The sequence below is a fragment of the Spermophilus citellus genome, assembly GCF_964194105.1.
Source record: "Spermophilus citellus genome assembly, chromosome: 4".
In the NCBI taxonomy this organism is placed as follows: Eukaryota; Metazoa; Chordata; class Mammalia; order Rodentia; family Sciuridae; genus Spermophilus; species Spermophilus citellus.
This window is the reverse complement of record NC_138185.1, coordinates 766,033-784,453: the sequence shown is the minus strand read 5'-3', so window position 1 is coordinate 784,453 and position 18,421 is coordinate 766,033. Positions and strand designations below refer to the sequence as shown.

The 18,421-nt window shown below is 59.4% G+C and overlaps 1 protein-coding gene across 6 annotated transcripts; it reads right to left on the bottom strand.

Moving 5' to 3' along the window:
* Positions 1-1,388: 1,388 nt before the first annotated feature.
* Positions 1,389-15,257, bottom strand: HELZ2 (helicase with zinc finger 2). 6 transcript variants are annotated; one of them, XM_081293170.1, is made up of 18 exons: positions 15,220-15,257; positions 13,172-14,238; positions 12,638-12,821; positions 12,458-12,565; positions 11,464-11,981; positions 10,708-11,349; positions 9,077-9,860; positions 8,858-8,933; positions 5,055-8,709; positions 4,651-4,940; positions 4,395-4,556; positions 4,165-4,312; positions 3,956-4,072; positions 3,696-3,888; positions 3,204-3,557; positions 2,781-2,937; positions 2,527-2,694; positions 1,389-2,441 (listed from the first exon to the last, which is right to left on the bottom strand). In XM_081293170.1, exons 2-18 carry the CDS (start codon positions 14,185-14,187, stop codon positions 2,317-2,319), a joined length of 8,697 nt encoding a protein of 2,898 aa, XP_081149296.1. In that variant the 5' UTR covers positions 14,188-14,238; positions 15,220-15,257; the 3' UTR covers positions 1,389-2,316. The 6 variants fall into 6 exon arrangements, 5 of the variants coding, with proteins under 5 accessions (XP_081149296.1, XP_081149298.1, XP_081149297.1 ...); XM_081293172.1 differs by lacking the exon at positions 2,527-2,694; XM_081293171.1 differs by lacking the exon at positions 15,220-15,257 and having other exon boundaries at positions 13,172-14,272.
* Positions 15,258-18,421: the final 3,164 nt, after the last annotated feature.

Here is an 18,421-nt window from a genome sequence, read left to right as displayed (position 1 = left end):
ATCTCTGGCCCCTCTGCCCTGGGCCCCCACTCTGGCCCAGCCTCATGCCTCCAGCAGGCCCAGAGGCAACAGCTCAGAGCGGAGCCACCCTGAGTAGGTCCTGCCCCTGGGTACACCCGCCTGGGCTGCTCCCTCCCGCAGACTCACTCCATGGGGCTTCCCACCTTTGTATCTGGCAGGAGCCGAACACCTTTCTCACTCCAACATGGTCTCCTTAAACCCTGTTGCTGGCAGTGGTCCAGTCCTGGCTTCCCCCTGGTCTTCAAGACCCCTTCCCCCGGAAGCCCAATATGGCTGGTGAGGTCCAATTGCCTCTGCCTGGGGGCACCTACCAATCTCAGGAGATACCCCAAAACTCTGCAATAGTTTTTTGTTGTTGTTGTTATTGTCTTATTAGGGATTGAACCCAGGGGCACTTAACCACTGAGCCCCATTCCCAGCCTTTCTTATTTTATTTATTTATTTTTGAAACAGTTGCTAAGTTGCTGAAAGCCTCACTAAATTACTGAGACTAGCCTCAAACTTGTGATCCTCTTGCCTCAGCCTCCCCGGTTGCTGGGAGTACAGGCCCAGGCACTGTGCCCGGCTTCTGCAATTCTTTTACAGCTGCCCTAGAAGTGTTCTCTAAGCAGCACCTCCTACGGCACCTCCCTCCAGGGGACCTATTTTCCCTCCAGCTTCTCTCTGCCACATCCCACCCATCTGATCTCTCTGCTGGCAAGGGAGAGCAGTACAGAGGGTGCAGGGGAGGCCAGGAAGAGCCATCCACAAACCAGTAGGATGCTGTCACAGCCCAGGTCTGTTTGGGGGTGCCCACGGCCTGAGGAGCAACTTCAGACAAGGCAGGGTGCTATGCAGACCACAGCTGCAGGGACCTGGCCCCTGGCCTCATGGGCTAGTCTGGGTCAGCCCAGTCTGGGGACCGAGCATGAGGCTGGTCATGCAGCTCTGGACAAGGCTCCCAATCCTTGCCAACTTGGTCCCCCTCCTCCATTGTCCCTGCACAGACGACCTCGGGCAGTACAGCTGGTGCCCTTGGTCATAAAGCTTGGTGCTGCCATCCTCTCCACTTGCTCCTAGGTCCAGCATCTGTCCACTGGGAACCCCTGGTGACCTCCACAGCCACCTCCTAAGGAAGATGAAGGGCAACACTTTTTGCCCCTGCCCAACCTCAAAGCACCCAGAAGTGAGAGCAGCTTTCAGAGGGGTCTTTATAACACCATTCATATTTAATCATGAGGGGCTGGGCTGGGCTCAGTGGCAAAGCACTTGCCTGGCACGTGTGAGGCCCTGGGTTCAATTCTCAGCACCACATAGAAATGAGTAAAATAGAGTTCCATCAACAACAAAAAATATATTTAAAAAATTTAATCATGAGGTGAAATCTGAGAAAAGGTTGAAAATTGGAATTGTAGAAAACCTCAGTGGACAGGCACTCCTCCCACAGAAGGCTCTGCAGAGGCGAGGGGAGGCCTCTTGGACCTCCTTGGACGGCTGACTTGCTGGCGGCACCTCAAGACTCAGGAGAGGGGGTGAACAAAGGAGAGCTGCTTCCAGGTGGGTGGGTGGGTGGGGGCAAGCTCAAGCAGGGAGACTGCACCCACTCAACCCTGCAGAGAAAGGGCCCCAGGCAAGTTGTCCTGAGGGCTCTGGGCCTGGACAAGTGTGGCTGGGGTGGAGGCAGCCCAGAGTGTCTGGGGCACCTTGCTCCTGGCCCTTGGCCCACCCACCCGCAGGAGTGTTGTATGCCTTCTGGCTTGACTGGCCTCCCCCGACAGGCAGGGGTCTCTACAGGACAGTGGCAGTGAGGGCAGAGAAATGGCCCATCTCCAAGGGAGGTCCTGGCCCTGCCTGTGGTCCCAGTAGAAGACGCTGGCTTTGGTGTATTTGAAACTAGAAAAGAAGGCAGATGCCATGCCAGGGTGATCCCAGAGGGTCTGAAGGTCAAAATGCAGCCTCAAAGAGGTTTCCTTCCTACCTGAGGCCTCCCGGTGACAGGGGTGTCTCCTGCCAATATGGCCTCAATGGTCGGCTGCCGAGAGGCTGTCCTATCACCCAACGTCCCATCCCGGGAGAGCAGCACAGCAGAGAGAGAGAGAGGGGCTCACTCCAGTCCCTCTTCTCCTTCCAAGTTCAGGCACAAACAGGAAGATCACCCCCAGGAAGAGGTCAACACCAGCTGCTGCCAGCCGCCTGGGCCTTCCCAGCAGCCACGGTGGCAAGTTGACACGGCCACCTGCCCTGGGCTCCAGTCCACTGTAGGGCGAGGGCCATGCTCTCCACCAGCATATCCTGAGCTAGGCAGAGAGGGACTCTTCAGGAAGACATTGCTGGCCTCCTTCGGACCTGCACCTGGCTAGCAGGCACGAGGCTCTTCTGGGCTGCACAGAAGTCCAGGAGACGGCGCCAGAGAGGGCAGCAGGACAGCAGGATGTGGTCTCCTGCGGGCAGAGGAAAGCAGCTCCAGCCCATCTGGGTGCCCACAGGGAGCAGCCCCAGTCCTCTCCTGGGCCCCCACACCCTCACCAATCAAGCAGAGCCCCTCCTGGGCCCGGGTGATGGCCACGTTAACTTGGTTGGGGTCCACCACGAAGCCCAGGAACTTTTTGAGCCAGCTCTTGGTCGGTCGCTGGTCCACATCACTCCTGGGGCACGTGCGGACGGTGCTCACCAGCACATAGCGCCACTCACTCCCTGGGGTGAGAGGTGAGCTTGCAGGTGCTCCCCACACCCACTGCACTCTGACCCCCAGGTGTGGGTTCCCCAAAATCCAACCTCACCCTGGCTCTTGGTGATGGAGGACACAGTTACTCCAGTGACACCCTCCCTCTCCAGGCCCTTGCTGATGGCTACAGCCTGTGCATTGTAAGGTGTGAGGATAGCAATATCCTGGGGGTCTACTGTCCGGTCCAGGGTCAGCTGCTTGGTGATCCGAACCTGAGCGGACAAAGTGGCAGGTGGAGCTGGACCATGGTGCCATCTGGGCCCAGGGCACATGAGCTTCCCTCAAGTTCCCTTGGCCCCTCTTCCTCCTAGAAGGCCTCTCTGACACTTCCTCCTCCTTCCCCTCATTCAGTGAGCCCTTCTTAACCCCAATTCCTCCTCCAGGAAGTCTTCCCTCATTCCTCCTCCTCCTCCTCCTCCAGGAAGACACCCCAGTCCTGACCCATGGGGGCACCAGGGAGGGTCTCTCTCATGCTTACCACCTCTGCCACCTCTTCCAGGTTGGCCTTGGAGTTCTCATTTCCTTCATCTGTGGACACCAGCAGGCTCTGCTCCTGGCCCTGCACACAGCCAAAAATGATAGAGCAGCTCTCCTTGCCAGCATAGCCCAGAATGCTGGCTGGTCGCCTCAGGCCCTGCCAGGCCCTCAGTTTCCTCCCATAGAACTCCATGGAGGGGAAGGTGCAGATGGCCTGGTGCATGCGGTACTGTGTGTCCAGGAGGAAGGCGTCCCTGTGGTACCGCTCAAAGAGAGACCGATCCATCCCCAGGTTTTGCAGTTGCTTGTCCTTGACCACAGGCCGTAGCTGCTTGTGGTCCCCGAGCAGGACCACCTGGAGGAACAAGGGGCATGGTCCTGACCTGGCCCAGAGGTACCCCACCCTGTGGGCCATTCCAGACCCTGCTCAGTGCTGTCCTTCACACCTCGGCCTCCAGCCCGGGGCACAGGCTCTCCACTGACTGTCCCTCACCTTCTCAGCTTTGGAGAAGCGCACCAAGGGGATGAGGGTCTCCGGTTCGGTGGCCATGCCCGCTTCGTCCACGAGGATCTGCCGGATGTCCAGCTTTTGGAGGCTGGCTGAGGCTGCACAGGAGCATGTGCACAGAATGATGGAGTGCTGGTCTAGCTCAAACTTCCGCGCCTTCCCCAGGATGCTCTTGTACCTGTGTGGGCCACAGCCTGTCATCCTGACGCCCCAGCAGGAGGCTTACCTCCCAGCCCACCACTTACAAGGCAAGGTCCTCCCTAGAGAAGACTTCCTCTCTCTGCAGCCGGGCGTCAAATGCCCTGATCTCTGATGCAAATGGGTTGGAAGCCTGTCGGATTCGGTGGTGCAGGGTGATGCTCCTGCAGGGTAGAGCCTCAGTAAACTGCAGTCCACTGTAGGGCCAGCTCAGGCCCAGCCTCCACCCATGCTCAGAAGGACAGACAGGCCGCACCTGAGGGTCTGGTTTGGCCTCCCCTCCTGGTGGGCCTTGTTGAGCAGGCCTCTGCGGCCCACACCTGGAATTGGGAACTCAGTGGCCTCGGACTTCTCACTGTACACTCGCAGGGGCCGCAGCTCTGCTCTCCTGCTCAGGAGTAGTCCTGGGGGTGGGTGGGGTGTGAGCTTAGGCTGTTCCTCTGTGCAGGCAGCCCCTGGCCACCCCATGCACTGTACCCAGCACACCTGCCATTACATCCACTGACTTGTTGGAGGGGCCACAGTACAAGATGTGTGGGCCCCTCGGCTGCCCTGCCCCACCAGGACTACTGCTGGTGGACTCCTGCTCCTGGTGTGATTGATGCAGCCAGAACATGATGTGGAGGCCCACCACGGTCTTCCCTGTACCTTCAGTCAGAGCACAGGGTAAGCAGAGCCCACCCTATTTCCCAGGATCCCCGTGGCCCATGGCCCAGCCTGCTCCCCTTGCATGTGGGCCCACCTGGTGGGCCCTGGATGACTGTGAAGGGCTTCTCCAGAGCCTTCCTGACGGCCTCGTTCTGGCCAGAATTCAACTTGTGGTGACCTCCGGGGATGTCATAGGCCTCTAGCTCCAGGAGCCTGCTGGCAGCCACTGGGAGCTGGGGACCAGGCCTCCCTAAGCACCCATGCAGGACAGGGAGGGGGCAGGAGGGTGAGCTGGGGTGGGGCTTGGGGCTGGACCGGCCCAGAGCAATGCTGACCACCAGGGGGGATGCCTTCTTCAGCCCACGAATGGCTTCCTCCTTGCGCCTGGGAGTGAGAGGGACACAGGGAAGTCAAGAGGGCCCCCACCCAGGAAGAGACCATGCTCACCTTCCACACCTGCCCTGGCCTCACAGGACAAGCCTGGTCGAAGCCACTCACAGGTCGGGAAGCTGCTTGGGCATCACCTCCACAGTGAATCGAGTGCCGGGCCTCAGCACCTCTTCTGGAACCTTCTCCATGGCCATTTGGTGGATGAAGAACTGCACCCGCCTAAAGGCCTCCTGCCGGTCTTCCTGGCCCTCCTGGTCCAAGTCCTCAGTCAGCCCGTGCGCTACCCAGGCATACCCAGGGGGATCGATGCTCAGGATGGACCTGAGGCTGCTGGGCCTGGCAGAAGGGGCCTGGAGCCCCTCGAGCCGGATGCAGAGGTAGCAGCAGCTGAAATTGACATGGATGCAGCTCTCCCAGAGGAAGGCAGCGTCCAGGAGGAAGGTGCCCCGCAGCTGCCCTTGGGGGGTGCGCTCCGCGTCCCAGTTGATGCACACATGCTGCAGCGTGATGGAGCTGTTCTCTGCAACTGCATTGGTGGCCGACTCTAGGCTGCAGAGTGGCTCCCACACGCGGGAGTACTCATCCTCGTCGCGGTACCAGTCTTGCGAGGCCTGGAGCACACGCCCAGAGAAGCAGTCACCAGGCCGCTCCACGTGCTCCAGGCAGAGGCTGAGGCCGGGCACCACAGTCCACAGCTGCAGGGCTGGTGCCAGAAAGCCACGCTGCAGGCTGGTGCTGAGCTGTACCTGCAGGGTGTCCCCGCTGCCCAGCTCCCGGACAACCTCTATGAAATGGCCACAGGGGCTCTGGCGCACGTGTACAGGCTCCCGCCCTGGGGACTCCTCCTGGCCCTGCTCCTGGATGAGGGCAGCTGCCTCCGGCCAGCGCTGCTCCTCCATCAGCACCAACAGCTGCTTCCATAGGGCTGCACCCACGACCCGGGTGTATGGGTCGTGCAAGGTGCCAGGCAGTGGGGAGGATGGCCGGGACCTCTGCACCGAGTAGATGCGGCGTCGCCATAGCAGCCGCAGGCCTGGCCGGCTCTCCAGGCTGCGGGGGTGGTCAGCCAGCTGCAGGTAGCTATAGTGGACAGGGTAGGGATCAGGCAGCGTCTCTTGGTTGACTGGGAAGAGGAGCTTGAAGCAGTGGGTGCCCATCTCCACATCCACCACGAAGCCCAGCTTATTTTGGGGTTGGGCCTTGAGCTGGGTGGCCAGGTGCAGGCTTCGGGCCCGCCGCTGATAGCTCCGGGAACATGCATACTGGCTGCCAAAGTCCTGGCAGAGTCCATCGATGTCCGTGGTGGAGTACTCAGGCCCCCCATGGCCCAGCGCCAGCAGCAGCAGCCTTTGCACCACCAAGTCCAGGTACCTGCGGATGGGCGATGTGGCCCATGTGTACCAGTCCACCTGCAGTGAGTAGTGGCTGGCCAGTTGCTGCTCACCCTGGCTGGAGCAGCCAAACACCGAGCGACCTAGGGCCTTGCGGAAGGCAAGGCCTGCAGGAGCCAGAGAAGGGTGCATGTCATCCGTGGCAATGAGGTCCACCATCCGGTCGTAGTCCTGGGCATGGGCAGCGAGCTGGACATGCTTCCAGAGGGAGGCCAGGACATGCAACTGCTTGCCTGGGGTGCTGTGGTCATGCAGATAGTGCTGGAGGCGCGGTGACAAGGCCACCAACTCTCCATGCCGCTCACGAATGGCTTTAAGCTGGAGACTGCTAGGTGTGGGCTGCCACCTCAGGGGCGTGACCGTCCTTGTGTGCTCACACTGCACCAGGAACTGAGCCACCAGTCTGTTAAACTGGATCATGTACTCTTTGACCATGATGTGGGCTGCGCGGAAGCCCAGCTCACTGTCCTCCTGCGGGGGCTCGTAGTCACAGGCAGTCTGCAGGCGGTGTCGGCGCAGCACCCGGGAGAAGTAGCAGGCAGCTGCGACACAGGCCTCCACTGAGCCCAGGTGGGCTGGCAGCTGCAGGCCAGCGCCTGGGTATCCCTTGATCATCACCTCAGCCTCCTCATAGGACAGCTGGTGGTCAGAGCATATCACAGAGGGGGCAAAGCGCAGGCTCTGGAGCTGGCCACTGCCCTTCTCCATGGTGAGGAAGAGGGAGACAGCCAGGCGGTCCCGGCCTGGCAGGAGGCTGAGCACTTCCTGGCAGACTGTGACTGGCAGTGTGAGCACTGGCTCTCTATCGGGAGCATAGAATGCAATGCCCTGCCGGCGGGCCTCCACGTCCAGGGTCCCATCCCTGGGCACAAAGCTGGCCACATCAGTGATGTGCACAGCTACCTCACACCTGGTGCCCAGGTCCCGGACACTGAGGGCATCATCTAGGTGACAGGCACCCTGGGGGTCCACAGTGAAGGTCAGGAGGCTGCGACAGTCTTCTCGGTCACCAGCAGCAGAGTCCAGCTCCATTTGGTATCTCTCCAGCACCTTGGTGATGGAAGCTGGGTCAGGCATGGGGGTCCTGAGGCCATGCTCCAGGTCCAGGATGCGGAGGCCCTGCTCCCAGGTGGTGGCCTCGGGCAGCACATCCAGGATTATGCCCAGTGGGTAGTAGAAACGTTCACGCCACAGGACGATGTGGACCCAGAAGAGCTGGGTGTGCCGAGCCTCAGCCGAGAGGGTCTTGTGCCCCACACGCTGCACCCGGCCCTGGTGCAGGCGGTGAATGGGGATGTGCAGTGGATCCTTCAGCTCAGCCACAAAGATCTTGGTCACAGAGCTGTCCACAGGGATCATGATCCGGGGATCCCACTTGTCCATCCGGCACACAAAGGCCAGCGCATGCCTCCTCCTCTTCAGCACACCCACCACACGGCCCTGCAGCCATCCTGTCATGTCTCCATCACCAGCCTCCCGGTCCAGGACCTGCACCAGCACCTCATCCCCCGTAAAGGCCATCCCACAGTTCAGACGGCCCCTGATCTGGATGGGGCTGGAGGCTGCATTGCTTAGCGGCAGGGCGGACGCCCGCTGGAAGGTCTCCTTCAGGAACGTGCAGTGGCGGTACAGCTCGGGCTCTGAGTGAAGTAGCTCCCACAGCATGGCTGGGGGCAGGTTGGTGTACTGCTGGGCCTGCTGTGGAGACTTGGGTCTGGCTACGGTGTCCAGCAACCCATCCTCCCCAACAGTCACTGTCACCTGCCGGCTCTCATCCAGGAGCTCCTGCAGGATGGCATCCTCGGCGCCGAGCTCCCCGTGGGAAGGCCAGAAGTCAGGTTCCCAGTCCTCGGGGTCTGCAGGCCTCCTGCCCTCCAGGGTCCGCCCTGCTGCTGCATCCCCAGGGGCTGCGTCCCCTGCCTCCACCTTCACAGCAACCTCACGCCCCTTGGCCACGGGCTCGGGCAGAACCCTTGCCACAGCCACGTGCTCTGTGGCTGGGCCTCCAGCTGTCTCTTCTGTGACAGTGTCCCTGTCCACTGCTGCCCCAGCTGCCTCTGCTCTGGGGGCCACAGGGGCCCAATGCCGCCTCTGAGCCACACTCTGCTCGATCTGCTCTAGCGACAGGCTCTCGGGACAGATGCTGCGGTGCTCCACACACTCGTGGATGAAGCTCCTCCAGAGCTTGCTGCAGGCTCCAAAGGAGCAGAGGGCCACTGCATCCCCCACGGCCACCAGTTGGGACTGGGCTCGGGTCATGATCGTGTTCAGCACACGGGCCTCGGTGAAGAACTCGGAGGCCGGTGCCCTGGGACCGAGCAGGCTGAGGCAGTTGTGCACAGTGCTCAGTACCACCACCCGGAACTCCCGCCCTGCAGGGGACACATGGGTCAAGCTGCTAGTCAGGACAGTGGACAGACCTCCATCTTCAGCTGCACCCCCCACTGGAGCAAGACTGAGGAACAGGCCAGAAACTGCCCCACAGCCAGGTGCCCCTTGCCCGTGCCACTGACCACCCACCTGGAAGGATCTCAAAGCTGCCCACAGACACCTCGCCCAGGTTCCTTCTCCTCAGCTCCTGCCTCAGGGCAGCGACCTGGAGACAATAGGTCAGAGCATGAGGGGTCGGTGCCCCGCCAGCGATGGGCCCCAGAGACCTGGGCACCCTCAGCCGCCAAGCAGCACCCATTCTGGAACTTCGGGTGGTAAACTTCCAAGGAGGCCAGAGGCTGGGCTCACCTGGGCACCATGGGAGACAGCACAGATGTGTCTCTGCTCCCGGCCACCCCAGCAGCGGGGCCAGGTGTTGTACACTTCCTGCACTTTCTCCACCACCTGAGCGACCTCCGCTGCGTTGATCCAGGACGTCCTGGACAGGTCCTGCTCAGGGGTACCCGCCACATGGCAGAACATGAGCGGGTAGTGCTGGGGGTGGCGTGGGACCTTGCCGCTGGCCTGGATGGGGTTGCCCTTGGTCGTGTAGAAGTGGCGTGAGACGAAGCTGACGATGGCTGCAGTGCAGCGGTAGTTCTCGTGGAAGATGAGGCGGCTCTTCTGGGCAACCCTGTGGGCCTCCTGCTGGTAGTGCAGGAAGAGGCGGTAGAGCAGTGTGTGCCTGGCCGACCTAGCCCTGGGCACGCTGAAGAGCCTGGGCGTGACCTGCATGTGGTCCCCCGCCAGCACCACACGGGTGTGGGGTGAGGCATAGGCCAGTGGGGTGAGGGCCTCGCACTCCAGCATCTGGGCAGCCTCATCAATGAGGATGTGGGAGAAGAAGCCGACTGGCACCTGCAGCTTTTGGGCCTGGGAGGTGGTGGTGACCACCAGGCGGTGATGTGCCAGCTCTGCCCTAGTGGGTGGGCGGAAGGCCCGGCCGTCCTCTGTCAGGCAGCAGTACTGCAGCGTAGCCGGGTCGGTCTGGCTGGGCGGGCGGTCTGTGTACATCACCCGGAGCGGAGCTGCCTCAGGGTGGTCTCTGCTGACATAGGCGTGGAAATACTCCCGGATGTAGATGTCTGCAGCACTGCGGGGGCACAAGGCATGCAGCTGTTCCCACTGTCTGCTAAAATGCCCCATGTACCTGGCCCCACCTGGAGGTCCTGGAAGGAGGTGGACAGAGTCCTGCCAGGCATGCTGGCATCCCCAGAGGGAACAGACACACAGCAAAGATGCAGAAAGGTCAGAGCCTGACAGAAAGGAATGGGAGGAGCAGAAGCTCCTGCGGGGTCAGGGAGGGCTCAGAGGGGGAGCAGTTTAAGGCAAAGCAGGGAGGAAGGTGAAGGAGCTGGTCATGGCCTGCAGCAGCCCAGGGTGACCAGAGGCTGGCCTGACCTGAGCATGGCTCCTGGGCTCTGTCAGCAGTGGGCAGCAAGAATTGGTACCCTAACTCTCAGGGGCAGAGTCCAAGGGTCAAGAGGCAAAGGAAAGGCTGTTGGCACCTTCCAGGTGAGCCATACCTGGCCCCACTAGACCCCCAGACACTGCCAAGACCCAGTGACCCCCACCCTAAGCCCAGAAGATTGGCCCAGGACATGTGGCCCTGTCCTGTGCATCCTCCCTCCTGATGCCGGGCTGAGGAAGACCCCAGAAACCTGCCAGCGTATGCTGTTGGAGAACCAAGAAAACCACATCAACCAGAGGGGAACTTCCCTATTGAGAAATCTGTGTTTCTATAGAAAACACAATCAATCAAGGGCCTTGCCATGTAAAGCTGAGCAAGCCAACCACTGCCACCCACCTCCCCTTCTATGGTACATGACCTCTTGGTGGCTCTCCGGTCCCTCAGCCAACAACAGACCCATTACCCCAGGGCAGCTGGCCCTCAGGAGAGTCCCCACAGAGGGCTGGATACTGGGCAGGCCTGGGCTCACCTGTTGGTGTGTGTGCAGATGAGTACCTTGGTGTGGGACTGCCGAACCACCTCCAGAGAGGCCATTGCTAGTGTGTAGGTTTTGCCAGTGCCAAAGGGCCCATAGATGAGTAGCGGGGGAACAGGCTTCATGCCTCCTGGGCTGCTGCCTGCAATGAGCCCCATAGCCATCTTCTGCTTGTGGTTTCCACACAGTGAGGGTAGGATGCGCCTGGGATGGGGCACAGTGCAGTTGGGCAGGTCCGGTATCACCAGGTGCTCCTTGGGCAGTGCGTCCACTGCCTGGTGCCAGAGGCGGAACGGCATTGGGTCAATCTGGAACTGCACTTCTAAGAGGGGGTTGTCCTCAGGCTTTAGCTCTAGGGCCACACAGCAGTGTGCTGGCAGCAGTAGCCACAGAGCTTGCTCTGAGCTGGCCCGTGTCTCCAGCTGCACTTCGAACACTGTGTCATTAGGTGTGGGCACAGGGGCTATGAGGGCCGTGCTCACTGCCCGACTTAGCAGGAAGCCCTGGTCTGTATCTGGCATCAGAGAGGAGGGGACAGGGACTTCGGCGTAGAGGGCTCCCTGTGGTGCGAAGAGCATGCCCAGTGCTGGTGTCTGCAGAGCCGCCTTCAGGGACACCTGGACCTGCATGGTCAGCCTGGTGGGAGCACCTGGTGGTGAGCTCCCAGGCCACAGCTGTAGACCTGGCTTCACATTCAGATTCCCAGCTGCCCAGCTACCCAGCTGCCCACCCGCCTGCTGCCTGCCTCACCTGGCCACCAGTCGCTGCTGAGCAGCCTCCTCCTCATAGAGGAAGTTGTGCATCTTCTGCCGATAGTTGCTAAGAGAGATGGGGCCTGAGGCCAGGCTGCTGTGACTGAACTCCAAGGCCAGGGCCGGCGCCTTGTACTTGGCCACCAGGGCTGCTTGCTCAGCTGTGCGTGGCACGCAAGGAACCACGTGGCGGTTGCCTGTGTGCCAGCGGCCCCGCTCCTCGAGGAAGGTAGGTGCTGGCCTTCCACAGAAACCTAGGCTCTGTGCTTGGCCCAGCTGCAACCCCAGCTTCTGAAGCAGAACTGGCCGGCGGCCAAAGTCAAAGACCACCCACTGCTCGAAGGTACCAAAGGAGGCAGCCTGCACATGCACCTCCACCTGGAATTCAGCTGAGGTGTCAGGCACACGGAAGTGTTGCCCCTGCGCATACAGCTGGCCCCGTGGGAGGGAGGGGGCCACCAACGAGAAGTCTGCTCCAGGCTCCTGCTTGAGCAGGGCCACGTGGAGCAGGGGGTCCTAGGAGAAGAGACTGGATGTGAGGTGCACCTCCAGGCCCTGACCCAACCCTCTGGGCATCATCCCAGTATCCTTCCCTCCCAAGAGGCAGTTCCAGCCACTCTCTGGGTGTAGAACCTACGCTTGCTTAACCTGCCTGGTCTCCTCTGCATGGTGGGGGTCATGGGACGTGCCTTAGGCCCTGTGGATGTGAGCATAGGCAGGATGGGCAGCCTGGGCCCACCCCACCCTCCCTCTTGGGGCACCAGACACTGCTAACCCATGAACGCTGCAGAGGGACCCTCAGGATGGGGGCTCTTGAGATGCCCTGTCTGTAGGTAAGGAAACCGAGGCAGAGAACTAAGGAACCTGCCCAGGTCCAGATCCCAGGCTTCTGACATCTACCCATCTCTGGTACTCACCTCCTGGGGCATCCTTCACCCAGGGATAGACTGGCCCACAAGGCCTGAGGCCTTGGATCTGTGCTAAGCCCTCACCTCAGAGTGGACAGTGAATGTCCAGCTGTGCTGGGTCTTCTTCTCCTGGGCCTGATGCACTAGGGGCTGGTGGCAAGTAATAGACACTCCAGGGACAGTCTCAGCCAGCTGCAGGGAAGACCTGGCCTTTAGCAGGGCAGCCTGAACCTTCCCTCTACCCTTGGCACAGCCCCCACTTACCACCAGGACCTCGCTGCTGCTGTGCTGGTACTCAGCCAGCAGCCGCGCCCGGTAGGGCATCAACCCGTCCTTCCAGGCTTCTTGTTCCCGCAGCCACAGGGCCTGTGCCCGCTGGACCCACTCTTGCAGTTCCTGGGCTGAGTGTGCCTTGGTGCAGATGTCCCCATATTCACAGAGGTCAGGCCTAGGGGCAGGGAGGTCATCAGGGCTACATGGAAGTGCAGCCTAAAGGTGGGCTGAAAGGCAGGCCTCCCGTGCCCATTCTAGCCTGTATGGGAAGCAGGATGGATTCCAGGCCAGGGGCATGCACGGACCCTGCCTGCTGTCTACTCCCATGCCCCGAGGACAAGGCCTGTCACGCAGCTCCAAGAAAGGGACTTTCCTTACCCAGGTCCTCAGAGGCCAGGTAGTGCTGACCCACTGGGAGAGGATGAGGCAGGTGCAGGGAGCCCCAGGACCATGAGTCTTGCATTTCCTGATGCTGGCTGGTGGGGATTCGTCTCCCACCTTAGGTTCCCACCCAGCTGTCCTTACCTTGGGCAAAGCTCAAATGTAGACAACCCCATGGGTGGGCTGCGGTACTCCCAGGGCACAGCCTGGTCGTAGGCCACCATCTGTGCATGCTCCAGGGAGGAGCAGTGGTTCTCAAAGGCTTCCTGAGTGTGGCAGGTGACCAGGCAGGTGTGACAGTACAGCTGGACCCCAGGGGGCTGGCCCTGGGGCGCTGTACACTGTGCCTCCCCAAGGGCAGGGTGAGTGAGCAGGTCCTCCCGCTGGAGCCCATCCAGCCGCTCGGCCTTCCACACGGCCATCTCCACAGCACTGTGTGCATACTGGCAGCGGGCAGCGCCATGGCGGCACGGCTGCCCACGCTCCACGAACATGCAGTAGTTCAGCAGGGGGCGATTCTGGGGCTGCGGCCGCACCTCTACAAACTGCCGCTTGCGGCCCTCGGTGGTGACATGGATGAGGAGTGAGTGGCAGGTTCCATGCTCGGGGCACCGTCCCTGGGGGTCCATAGGGCTAAGGTGTGGGGGGCAGCGCCTGAAGCAGTGGGCACACAGAAGTTGGAAGTGGCCTCCGAACTCTGCACAGATGGTGTCAGCCGCCCCAGGTGGCCCACCCTGAGCCCTCTTGCCCTGCAAGGCAGCCTTCAGCCACAGACGGGAGAGGTTGTGCTTGCGTTCGAAGGTCCAGACCAGTGCCTCCTCACGGCTGTGGGCGAAGGTGCACTGGTTCCTGTGGCGCCGGCAGCCCAGCTCTGGGCTGTAGTAGCGACAGACTTTGTAGTACAGAGGCCTTGGGAAGGTGGGCCTGCGGCCCACCCTGCGCCAGACCTTACTCTTGCCAGTGCGCTTGCAGCGGGCCAGCAGAATCTCCCGGGGGCAGCCATGCTCCACCTTCTGCAGCACATAGGTGGTCTCGTTGAGGCGCTGGGCACAGCGAGGGCAACCCAGATAGAGGTCCACTTGGGCGTAGAGCCTGGCTAGAGATGGCCCCTTGGTGGCCAGAGGGCTGGTGGGCAATGGACCACGCCCCTGGGATGCCATGTCTGAAGCTGACCAGGCTCTTCAGGGCGGCATTCAAGACTCCCTGGCCCACTGGGACAGGAGGCCCAAGTCAGGCAGAGGTCAGAGGGTCACCCACACATTCCCCCAGGCCAGGGTGAAGATCCTGCCTAACCCAACCCACAGAGAGAACTATTGGCAGTGGCCTTGACTAATGGAGAAGCTAAGGCTACTGGCCTGACCCACCAAACCCCTTCCTCCTGAAGGGTCTCCAGCTTGCTCAAGAGAAGCAGAAGTGACAGCTGGGGACGCAGGAGAACCCTGAAGGCTACAGAAGCTGGGCCCAGTGAGGCCTGGGACTCCCAGGGTTCCGTCTCCTTTACAGACACTATACCTCTTTTCTGAGAGTCCACGGTGTCTCTTAGGGTGACTGCACCCCTAGTCTTGGCAGTGGGGACCCAGGGTGGGGAGGACACAGCCCTGCAGAGGACCAACCCTTTCCAGCTAGGACAGATAACAGAGTTCCTAAGGAGAGGGGGCTGCCCAGGACCCAGAGTTTTAGCTGGGGCCACCCTAGCTGGGACGAGGGAGGTGACAGCTCCTTGCATACTCTGCTGGTCAGGAAACTTTGGGGTAATACAAAGACAATGTTTTTTAAAAAAAAATGACTGGGACTGTGGTTGTGGCTCAGTGGTAGAGAGCTCGCCTAGCACGTGCAAGGCCCTGGGTTCGATCCTCAGCACCACATAAAAATAAATAAATAAAATATTGTGTCCAACTACAACTAAAAAATAAGTAATAAAAATAAAGAAAGGAAAATGACTAGGGCAGCCACCCAGGGTCTGAAAAACCCCCGCACCCAAGTGGAAATTTCTGAGCCCAGCTGAGCCAAGACCCCAACCAGGTGCTGGATCCAGCAGGAGATGCAAGGGAGTCTGGCTGTGCTGCTGTGGGTGGGGTCGGGGGGCCTTCCAGGCAGCTGGCTCACTCCCGGGACTCATGGAGCACTGGCAACCCTCCCCTCCCCAGCAGGCCCTCCCGTCTTGGCTCCAGCTACCACCACCCTGCACTCACCAGCACCAACCTCCAGCAGTGATCACTTTCGATTCTGCCCTTGGGGCGGCTCAAACCTCAGAAGCCTGATCACGGAAATTACCTCACTGACCCCTGCCCCGCCCCCGCCCCTGCCCCGCCCTCGTGACACCTCCCCTCCCAGCCTTGGTGGAGCTCCCTGGACTGCGGATGAAAGTAGGAAGAGTCCTGGGGTGCCCTGGGGTCAGCCCTTCTTGGCCCCAGCCTCACACACACATTCTTCTGTGGCCTTGGGTGTACGGAGGGGGAGTTTCAACCTGGGCAGATGGCTAATGGTGCCATGCCCATTTGGGGTTTAAAAGGTATTCCTAGTGGAGGTGAGGAGCACTTTCTTGCAGACCCCGGAGCCCGCACAAGTGTACTCTGGCTAGGAAGGAGTACTGGGGAGGGGGAATGGGCTGAGAGTTCTGCAGGGGGAGGGGCCCTTTCCTAAAAGGAAACATCCCTCTGAGGCTCTAGTGACTACATCCAACCCCCTAAAACAAATGAAGAGGTCCAAGCTATGACTTGAAGAGCCAGGAGCATTACACAACCTCTCTTGAGCTGTGCCTAACCTCCTGGCCTTGTGGAGAAGGGCCACCATCAGCTGAGCACAGCAGTCACCCCAAAGGCTACACAGCCAGCTGATCCCCAGCTGAGTCAGGAAACTGTGGGCACAGGATCCTGATCTCACCCACTGCAGAGGCCAACCTGAGCAACCAGGGAGCCTGGTACAAAACTGGCTGGGAAAAAAAAAATGGCTGGGTATCAAAAAAGACTGCCAACTTCCTCCCTCCCTGCTCTCTCTGACCACACATGTTGGGGGACACCCCAGGACCACTCCTCCCAGAGGGGAGCCATCTGGGGGAGAACTGAAGCTCCTGCCAACCTCCAGCCTTGGCCGACAGCCTGACTGCAGCCTCAGTAGACGCCAAGCCGGAACCACACCTTGTCACTTCCAGCAGCGAGATCATAAATGTTTATTGTGGTTTTAAGCACTAGGTTTGGGTGGCTTGTTACACGGCAGTTGATAGCTACTGCAGCACTGTGGTATCTCAAACAATAAGGCACATCTATCTCCAATCCCCCCCCCCCCCCCGCCAGGCAAGTGACAAGCAGAAGCTCTACCGCTGGGCACACACCAATAACCAGGAGCCTCTGAACACACAGATATCAGAAAAGAGGACGAGAAAGAGATTCCCAAACAGGAGCAGCACAAGAAATGAAGTTGAGAAACATGCAAGAAGACCTTCGGGTACTCCTGGGGATCATGGGGGCACTGCTGAGACAGCAAGAGGGCTCTGTTCTCACACAGGAAGACCTAACCCTAAATCTGTCTGAATAATGCAAATTACAATGAAGTGCCAAAGGAAATGGGGCATAGTAGACTTGCTGGTTGTAAGACTCTTTGGGGAAAGCATCTCATAAACAAGAACAGGCAGGACAATCACTAGAAAGGGTGTTCCAAGCATGTGCCACTACAAACCCCTGAAGGAGGAGCATGAGCACAAGCAGATTTCAGGGCTTAGCAGAGAGCCCTGAAGCCAACCCAAGCACATGTCACCTGTGAAGAGTGGCAGCGCTTCAGACCACAGGGGAAGTCAGATTGTTCAAGCCTGCTTAACAATCGTCACATCCTGAAACAAAAACAGCAGAGTGGGGAAGGCCTTGATGCAAATAGTGACAGGCAGAAGATTAAAACAGGAAATGCAGCCACCACAGAGACCCTGGAAGAAACCTAGGCAGCACGTGTCTGCCAGTCAGTAGTCTTGTATATGACTGGCCTTCCGAAGGAGGGCCCATCCCTGCGGCCAGCATGTTGGGCATACTCCTTCCCACTCAGGACTCAGGGACTCTGTACTCCGAGCAGACTATGAGGGACAGTGTTCAATAGTTCTTTCCTTCTCATAGAGCCAGCTGTTAAACATCTACCAGTGTGCTGCTGACAGGTCCAGCCACACAAGAGCAAAGCCAGCCTAGCTCATGTCACAGTGAGACTCTCAATTCTTTAGTATTTTAAAGATCTAAAGATTTAGTATTTTGGGGCTGGGGATGTGGCTCAAGTGGTAGCGCGCTCGCTTGGCATGTGTGCGGCCCGGGTTCGATCCTCAGCACCACATATAAACAAAGATGTTGTGTCTGCCGAGAACTAAAAAAAAAACAAATATTAAAAAAAAAAAAGATTTAGTATTTTAAAGATCTTAAAAATTCAGAAAAATATCCAGTCTAAGAGAAAAGTAGGCAAAGCATGTGATCCAATACTGCACGCACCACAAAGGAACTAGAAATTGGCCACTGTGGTGCACGCCTGTAATCCCAGCAGCTCGGGAAGCTGAGACAGGAGGATTATGAGTTCAAAGCCAGTTTCAGCAATTTAGCCAAGCCCTCAGCAACTTAACAAAACCCTGACTCTAAACAAAATATAAAAAAGGGCTAGAGATGTGGCTCAGGGGTTAACACTCCTGGGTTCAATCTCTGGTACTGAAAAAAAAGAGGAGGTGCTGGGAGTATAGCTCAGTGGTGTAGCACCTGCCTATCTCCTGGCTAGCACATGTGAAGCCCTGGGTTTAATTCCCAGTATGGGAAAAAAATCAAATTAAAAAGAAACAAAGTGCGTTCCCATCCCCCACTCAGCTTCATCTCCTGAACCATTTGTTCCCAGAGTCAACGGTGCCTAGCCTGGCTTTGCCCTCTGCCAGTGCTAGGAGCCATGGAGGAAATTCAGCCCAGGTCTCCTGTGGTCTGGGGGCAAGGCCCAGCTTTTCTGAGGGGCATCTTTTGCTCTAAGCAGCTCTGGCTGTGACACTTAAGCAGCACCCAACACCTGTCCCCCTCCCCCCACCCAGGAACTTCTGCTCTGGCAGAAGCTCATCCAGGAGTGACCAGGTGGCCAAGTGTGGTGGCTGTGGTGTGGCAATGTCTAGATTCTGTCATCACCCAGGGGTCCTGGCTTAAGCCAGGGAAAGACACAGATCCCCTGCTCCTGCATCTGTACCAGACAGACATTGCCAAGGAAGTACCTAGGCCCTGGGTGCTCCCAGATGCCCCCTTGCCCTGCCCCCTCAGCATCTCTGCAGGGCCTCCACCCCAACCTCACTCCTCCCCAAACTGCATGCCTCAAATCAGTCCCCAGTAGGGGGGGGCTGTACTTCCTTGCTAGTCCCCACCCACAGTGGCCAGCCTGGGCTGCCCCACCCCCATCAGA